This window comes from Engystomops pustulosus, chromosome 1 (genome assembly GCF_040894005.1).
Source record: "Engystomops pustulosus chromosome 1, aEngPut4.maternal, whole genome shotgun sequence".
In the NCBI taxonomy this organism is placed as follows: domain Eukaryota; kingdom Metazoa; phylum Chordata; class Amphibia; order Anura; family Leptodactylidae; genus Engystomops; species Engystomops pustulosus.
In genome coordinates this window covers 98,536,772-98,546,068 of record NC_092411.1, presented here as the reverse complement: position 1 = coordinate 98,546,068, position 9,297 = coordinate 98,536,772, and the positions used below count along the sequence as shown (strand labels likewise).

The window sequence follows — 9,297 nt, the reverse complement described above, 5'->3', positions numbered from 1 at the left end:
AATGTTCATAATTTATTACAAAAAATAAAAACACAAAAATCTGAATATTTTAAATAACATGAATGTGCAAAAATAGCAAGTATTTCCAGGAAGAGGTGTAGTAAATAACAGCAGTGTTATACCTTTAACTGGTAATAAATGATAAACAACAAATCTGAAGTTTTCATTTAGTACAAGGTCCAAGGCTGAATGTTCTCATCTAACCTAGCGACACAGTATACAGTACACGGTCTCCTGCAGCCAAATTCAGCTTATTATGAAGTTTGGCACTGAACGCCTCCTCTTGGCCTCTCATCCTCCTCATACGCCTCTCCTTTGTGTGCTCTACTGTGTTCCCTGGGTTCAAACTCTACAAGTTCTACAACTTCCATGTCATCCGTAACCATTAATTCTTCTCTGGGTGGAAGTAGAGCTTCTAGAAGTGGTAACTTGTTTATTGGAAGCCAATTGTTTTCTGGGAAAATTACCTGAAAGATAAATATTGACAGTATTAACATAGGTAATCTCCAAATGGCACACAAATGCATATGAATAGATGCAATTGTGAAGCATAAAAAATGCAATATATTACAATGTATATTATATATACACTCCATTTCGCTCCATTTCCTCACTGTCCTGTGTCATAAAACTGGCTATGGTTTTTCTAAAAATCAAGAATTTAGACACTGCACAAATTTTATTGTTTTAATTTATTTAAACCAATCACAACCCAATGACTCCAGTCCCATACCCAGCAAGTTTTATGTGTTATGAGGACATACAAATATTCAATCACATAGAATTAGTGTATTTACAGTGACTGTTACACAGCATTTATGTCAAGTACAACACCACAGACTTCTTAGTTAATAAACAACTTACCAAAAACTGTATGATAAGGAGACCTTTCTCAAATGGATCTCTCTGTAGGGGCATTCCTTCATTCTGAACGGATTTTAAATGTCCATGTCTTATGACTTCGCCTAAAATACAAAAAACATTTTGCTAAGGAGAAAGTGATAACTAATCTAATAGGTCATAAACTATCAATTAGAATAGGGCAACAAATTGCTGAGAATCCAGGGGTTCCAGTGAGCAGAAGGCTTCGCCCACTACAAGCCCTAATAAAAAAGTGAAACCCATTTCTTAGCCCCTTAACGCCGAGGCCCTTTTTCGTTTTTGCAGTTCCATTTTTTATTCCCTACCTTCAAAAATCTATAACTATTTTTCCATGTAAAGGGTTGTGTCAGGGCTTGTTTTCTGCATGACAAATTGCACTTCGTAGTAATGGTATTTAATATTCCATGCCATTCCGTTCTATTTTGATATTTATAGTTACAAGTTCTAGGGAAAGGGGGAGGATTTGAATTTTTAGGGTTTTTTTAATACAATTTTTTTTAAAACTATTTTCCAGACCCCATAGGGCAGTGATGGCTAACCTATGGCACTGGTGCCAGCGGTGGCACTCCGAGCCCTTTCTGTGGGCACTCAGGCCATCACCAGAGATGACTCCAGGTATCTTCCTGCAGTCTCAGACAGCCCAGGACTTGCGGTGCACAGAGCTATTTTAAAGTGACAGCGCTACCTGGGACTATTTTCAGCTTTTTTGGTGTCCTCAGGTGCTGGTATGAATGAAAACTGTGACAGAGAAGGGAGTGTAAATCATAAATTAAATTTCTGTGTTGGCACTTTGCGATAAATAAGCGGGTCTTTGTTGTAGTTTGGGCACTCGGTCACTAAAAGGTTCGCCATCACTGCCCTAGGGTACTTTAACCCTAGGTCATCTGTCTGATCCTACTATAATACTGCCATAGCATCTTATGGCAGTATATGGGGATTCTCCTCTTCATTCATTACAATGGGCAAATAGCAAATCTTCGTAGTGCGGGAAGCAGCAGGAATCTGCCGCCCCATTCCCCCCCCCCCGATTTGCAGTATGCAGCAAATGAGGGCTCAGCCTCTGAGCCCCCACACACGCCGCCGACATGTAGCGTAATAGTACGTCACACGTTGGTAAGGGGTTAATATACAGTTGGCACACTCTCCCCAATTATATTTATTTTAAACCTTAGTATAGAAGGTTATACAGGAAAAAAATTATTTATGCTCTATAACAGTGATGGCGAACCTTTTAGAGGCCGAGTGCCCAAAATGCAACCCAAACCCTTCTGACTTGAAGTGAAGTGCCAACACAAAAATTTAACTAGAATAACAAGGTTTTAATTGAGAAAACGAGCCATAGAGAGACGCCCCCCCCATATACGTAATATAGTATAAAATGCATACAGCTTGTCGTCATGTAGTATAAAATGCATAAAGCTTGTCGCCATGTAGTATAAAATGCATAAAGCTTGTCGCCATGTAGTATAAAATGCATACAGAATGCCGCCAAGTAGTATAAAATGCATACAGAATGTCGCCATCTAGTATAAAATGCATACAGAATGCCGCCAAGTAGTATAAAATGCATACAGAATGTCGCCATGTTGTATAAAATGCATACAGAATGTCGCCATGTAGTATAAAATGCATACAGAATTTGCCATGTAGTATAAAATGCATACAGAATTTGCCATGTAGTATAAAATGCATACAGAATGCCGCCATGTATGATAAAATGCATACAGCTTATCGCCATGTAGTATAAAATACATACAGAATATATATATATATGTATACACATATAAACACCTACATATACACATCACATACATATACACCCACATATGCACATCACATACATATACTCATTACATACATATACATATTAATATACTCATTACATACATATACATATTACATACATATACTCATTACATACATATACACATACATATACTCATTACATATACTCATTACATACATATACATATTACATACATATACACAGATAAACTTACTTTATTTTCTTTTTTCTACAGGAAGGTTCTCCAGGAATGCATGCAGGTTACACTGTATGCATTCTCCACTCCCACCTGGAGCGGAGGAGAGGGGGGCTACGGAGCGGAGGAGAGGGGGCTACGGAGCGGAGGAGAGGGGGGCCACGGAGCGGAGGAGAGGGGGGCCACGGAGCGGAGGAGAGGGGGGCCACGGAGCGGAGGAGAGGGGGGCCACGGAGCGGAGGAGAGGGGGGCTACGGAACGGGACAGAGGGAGCAAAGCAGTGCGGAGCGGACCGGGACAGAGTAGAGCGGACAGGGAGGGAGCAGAGCAGAGCGGGATAATTAATGCGCATGCGCGGTTTCTATGGGAGCGACTGAAACTTTCAGCGCTTCCCAAGTTACCGCGCATGCGCAAAAACACTGCGGTTCTGTCTATGGAGCGGCGCGTAGTTCCGCCGCTCGCATAGACCAAATTTTTACGGGCAGCGGGCAGAGGCTTACTGGCGACGGTACGCGTGCCAACAGAAACGGCTTCGCGTGCGGTCTGTGGCACGCGTGCCATAGGTTCGCCATCGCTGCTCTATAAGAATTAAATTGCTCTGTCACACAGACTACTACCAACCTGGAAGAGACGTGATAAGGAGAGTTCTTCTATCCATAGTCTCAATTGGCCTTCGGAACCCACACAAAGCCTCTGCTAGTGAAATCTCCATCTTCATGATCAAGTTGTCATCTTGCCTTTGATATACTTCATGTTCCCTCTGATCCAACACAATGACAACGTCCCCTGGTTCTAGACCTGGTTCTTGATCTCCTTCACCATGAAACACAATTTTCTGTCCATCTCTCATGCCTGCAAAACGCATAATTGGATTATACAGTGACCTTAAGTGATCACATATAAACATGTATAGCTATTAACAATACATTTTCAATTTACTTACCTTTCTTAATGTGAACTTCCAGGATCTTCTTCTCACGTACAACCTTGTTTCCATTACACTGTTTGCAACGATCTTTGGGATTAATGCGCTCACCCTCCCCACGGCACTCTGAACACATTGTCTGTATCTGTTGGACCATCCCTGGACCTATCTGCTGAACATGGATTTGGATGCCACGACCTTTGCAGGTTGTACATTTCTCTACTGCTCCTTTCTTGCCACCACGACCTAAAAAGGAAAGCAGGACACATGAGCATTGACCAAAACTTGTCAAATTTATATAAAAAGGACAGTGCAACATCAAAGAATACTTGGTAGTCATATAAAAAGCTATGAACATCTTTTCTAGTCTTTCTAGTCTACCAAATTTGTACAGGTTTTATAATGTTTTCATACGTTTAAAAAAATTAAAACCTTCTGTACAAAAAAAAAAAAAAATTCTTCATTCTGCCATGTTCTGACACTAATAACTTTTAATACTTCAGTGCACAGAGCTGTGGGTGGTGTCATTTTTGCGACTTTTGATTCCGTTTTTAATGCTATCATTTTGAGGACTGTATCGGCTTTTCATCACTTTTTATAGAATTTTTTATATTTTTCAAAATGGCAAAAAAGTGGCATTTTCGACTTTGGGCGACAATTTCCGTTACGGGGTTAAACGCTGGGAAAAAAAAATCGCTAATATATTTTGATAGATCGGACATTTTGGGACGCGATGATACTTAATGTGTTCATGATTTTTATTGTTTATTTATATTTATATCAGTTCTAGGGAGAGGGGGAGATTTAAACTTTTCCTTTTTTTGCTATTTTTTCATATTTAAAAAAAAAAAAAAAAATTTTACCCTTATTTTAGATCCAGGGTCCGATTGCTAATACTATATACTGCAATACTACTGTATTGCGGTATGATTTTTAATAGCCTGCCCTCTGCTGGCTATTAGAAATAATTGCACCTGGCAAACCTACGAGTCCCGCCCTCCGATGACGCCCCAGGGGGCGGCAATCGGCCATCCAAGATGGCGGCCGGCATTTAACGGTAAGTTAGGTGCTGCGGTCAGGTTCGACCGCGGCACTTAACAGGTTAACTGCCGCAATTGGTGCCAGCACCGACCACGGCAGTGACAGGCGGGTGTTGGCCGTTTTATACAGCCATTACCCGGTGTATATGAGCTCAGCTTGTGAGCTCTCTCCATACACCCCTTGCGGAACGAGGACGATATAGTTCGTCCTCGGTCGGCAAGGTGTTAGACACTCACAGGTAAAAGGATAAAATCTCACAGAACTAATAGGCATAGTTGCAAGGCAGAGAGCAGATAAAATATGACTAGTGACAGGGGATGAACCAACAGCCAAAAGTATGAATGAAGAAGCTGCAATTTAAAAATGATCATGATCCTCATTTTTAGGATAGTAACTTTGTACTGTAGGCGTTTGTTAATTTCTCTTACACATAAACACCATGATAGATTGGTAAGGTGCACATGTTAAACCAAATGCCCCAAATTAGCAATTTCCTGCACAGAAAATCTTACAATGGGGATTACTATACCGCTGGATTACCCTGTATGCACATTTCTAAGGTCTTCTTTAAGCTTGAAGGTCCCAATGCGATTTCTTATTTTAACCTGACTGAAAAATAGATACTCCTGCAATGTTCTGTGCCATCTTTTACACCATAAAATAAAAGTAACTCCAAGTATCAACCTTTATTCTCAATCAAAAAACTAACACACACATATCTTACCTTCACATTTGTCACAAACAACATTCTTCTGTAAAGCAAGCTTCCGACTTGCACCATTATATATGTCTTCTAGAGATACAGATAGCTGATGTACAACATTTTTACCTAAGAAGTAAAACAGAGTTAATTAACATCTTTTTAAAAACCACATCTAAAAGACCAGCAGCAGAAAAAAATGAAACTGTACAAATGAGTGGTAAATAAAATTAATTCTTTATGTTCCTCTGGGCTCTCAGAAACCAAACTATTTCCCAAAGCATGGTAAATGACGACACTGGATCTGAAGTTGGCTGCATTTTCATCTGGTTCGAAATTAAAGAGACTTGTTAGCAATATTTGTCAATGGGAGACATTTATATAAAGTGTCCTTACCACCTCTGGCTTGGTTTATATCTGGATGATGGTATTAAGATATATATTTAATATTTCTGTCCCTGGGACAATTTTCTGTCGCAAGCACAAGTTTCTATTCTACTAGACCATTTTGCTTTTGGCCTACTCTCTGCCACATTTCAGCATCCAAAAAAATGCAAAGGACATGGACAATGGAGTTTCCACAGCATAAAAACCAATCAGAGGATTTGACTGGTGCCGACCACTTAAATGGGTCAGAAAGGAGAAAGGCGGTGGGAACGCCACAAAATAGGCTGCAACCCCATAGTGCATGTCCCCAAATGCCCTTTTATCATTAACCAGCCACCCTTCAAGACATATCCTATTCCCATGATCCTTTCCTTTGCCCTGCTTTAAATAACTTTTTTTGTATAATGAAAACATATATAAAATTTTCCAATGTACTTTTCGTATCGATTCCTCAGGTTTATACATCTCTACTTACTGTCACTCTATAGGTTTCCTTCCAGTGGATAGAAATCTGTCCCTGGTCATGTGATGTCACATAGGTGCACGAGGTGTGAAAATGACCTAAGCACCTGTGTGACATCACATGACCACAGACAGATTTAATTAAACAATGAAGCTTTCTATAGAAGAACAGCAAGCAGAGATCTAGAAAAGTTAAGAAGTTGAAACAGAAAGTATACTGGGAATTGTATAAATTCTCATTAAACAAACGTCAACCTTTATTTACATAAACTAAACATCCCCTTTAATATGGTTTGTCTTCCCTGTACAATACCAGATGGTGGTACTTCTTTGTGATGGGTGGTTCGGGATGGCTTACTAAACCCCGCCCCTAAACAGCTCACCACCCCCCCTTTAACCTGATAACATTGGGATAACATTCCCATCACTGGTACTTCTTACTTTCTTTTCCTTTAAGCTTCATGCACACGGCTGTGTGCAATTTCAGGACTGAAAAAAAATAGCTGTGTAATGCTTCTTCTGCCCGTAGGACATCGACGGGTGAGCACCACTAATCTGCGCATGAATAGGACCTACTTTATAATTTTCGGCATGTCCGCTTGGCATGTTCATGGTGCATAATACAAGTCACTGTGCGCTGTATGCTAGTCCCAGTTTATGTAGCTAGCTCTCGCCACACATTTTAGGTCCGTTATCCTGCCTTTTTCCTCAAGTTGCTTATTAATTGTGAGAATATACATTTTGGCACCAACCTCTTTATTATACTAGGAAAAAAAGTTCATCACTCATTTCTGTATTGTGCTAAACTTAAATATAAATTGTATATGGCCAGTAGGGTCAGATTCAATATTTATGCCCAATCTCTCTTGCCCCCCCCTTTAATTTCTAAGGATAAATTTAATAAGAATTACCTCTCTTTTCTCTGTTCATACGGCCACCTCCTCCAAAGAACATGTCGAAAATGTCCATGGGAGAAGAGAAGTTTCCTCCACCTAGCCCTCCTTCTTTGATGGCCTGTTCTCCACCTTGGTCATAGAGGTCTCGCTTCTTGGGGTCAGACAGCACTTCATAAGCTTGAGAGATAAGCTTAAACTAAGCGAGGGGAAAAAAAAAAAATAATAATTAACGCCATTTATTAAATGCAGTGTACTGACTGCCAACTTTAAAAGAAATCTACCATCAAAATCAAGGATAATATGACACGAACACTTGCACAAAGATACAGGTGCCGTGACTGTGGTATTCTTCTTATAGCTGTTATCCATGGCCTCCGTCCTTCTAAAATCAACTTTTAAAATTATACTAACGGGTTTAAAGGGTTCTAGGGGAGAATTCTCAGAGCCCTATGTACAGCAGATTCATAGGCTGTTACATTGCGAAGGAGCATTTCATCCTCCCACTGTGTGACGAAATTACAGCAGGCAGCATGAGGTGGGGGGGGGGGGAAGACAGTGAAACGGTCTATGAATCCAGAGCATGATGGGTTTTGGGTAACACCCCCCCTCTCCCAAAGCCCTCTACACTCAATAGCATGATTTTAAAACATTAATTTTAGAAGGAAGGAGACCATGGATAACAAATATTAGAAGATTACCACAGTCGCAGTGTCTGGATCTATAACCAAGTGTTCCTGGTTTATCATGATGAATTTTGATGGTTGATTTCCTTCAAAAGCATTTTAAAGGATTTACCGCATACAATTCAGCAAATTGCACAAAATTAAGGGGGAAGCTGTCCTTTATCACATGCCAGTTTATAGTAAGCTACTATAAACCATGGAATAAAATCCAGTTGAAATTTAAACCATTAGGTGGAAAAGGATTTCTGCCTGAAGTAGGGGTCTTAGTATATAGTATAACCATTGATCATCAAATAAAGATAAATAAATAAAGATAAACATCTAAGGTAATTCACTATTTATTATTTTAAATGATTTATTAAAAACTTCATCAACAGATACAATTAAAATATGTGGGATCTAGAAAACTGCTAGGCCCCTCTAATCCCAAAGGAATTGTTCTCCAGCAGTTGGACCTCTGTGATCAGACATTTATCTCTTTTCCTGTGTATGGGGAATAAATACTGATTCATGGGGAAACATCTTGCAGGCTAAGGACTAGCGTTTCGCTCACCCTGCTCGACTTTATAGTCTTTGGTTTCCTGGCACTGGAAATAGGATAGGACCCTAGCTGACAGTGCTGGGGATCTGAAACAGGAGCTGGAGCACAGTTAATACGTTTTATTTGTTTAACCCTATTCTGGCTCAAGGAATCCTGGAAAACCCCTTTAAGTGTTTTGACCAACCACACAGTTAATAATGGCTGGTGAGATTCCCTCATAGGTGGCCAGCCATAAAATGCTCCCCCGTTACCTTATACACTATGACTTCATAGATTGTACATGTCTCTTACCTTCTCCCCCTCATTGGGGTTCTTGTCTGGGTGATACTTCAGTGCCAGCTTCCTATAGGCCTTCTTGATTTCATCAGGGCTGGCACTTGGCTTTACCCCAAGGGTATCATAGTATCCTGTCTCCTTCACCATCTTGCCTGGATAAAGTACAGCAGACAATTTAGTATTTGGGTAACTCCATCAAAATCCTTCAGCAGATGCTACATCCAATCTTAACCCCTTCCCTCCCAGGGATCATACACTGATCATCCACATAAATATGGGAAGTGATGGAAAACTGATCTTTGGGACTGTTAGAAATACATATAATGTAATAGACAGTAAAGACTTGAGGACCTGATATACATGGACCTTGTCGCACAAAACATAGAAAGTAAATTACCTCAGAACAGTTAATGTAGTAGAGCTTTGTGGCCCTGGCACTGTCTATACTCCTGTGAGGTAGTGGCTGCAGGCTATGGCTCCGCGAAGACTCCCCAGTACGTGCTTATCTTCTCCAGGCGGGTA

At 40.3% G+C, this 9,297-nt stretch overlaps 1 protein-coding gene across 1 annotated transcript; it reads right to left on the bottom strand.

Annotated features, from left to right (window-relative positions):
* On the bottom strand, positions 1-8,950 carry LOC140128162 (dnaJ homolog subfamily A member 4-like). The gene is made up of 7 exons (XM_072149636.1): positions 8,791-8,950; positions 7,291-7,471; positions 5,555-5,659; positions 3,808-4,035; positions 3,486-3,716; positions 865-965; positions 1-467 (listed from the first exon to the last, which is right to left on the bottom strand). Exons 1-7 carry the CDS (start codon positions 8,920-8,922, stop codon positions 255-257), a joined length of 1,191 nt encoding a protein of 396 aa, XP_072005737.1. The 5' UTR covers positions 8,923-8,950; the 3' UTR covers positions 1-254.
* Positions 8,951-9,297: the final 347 nt, after the last annotated feature.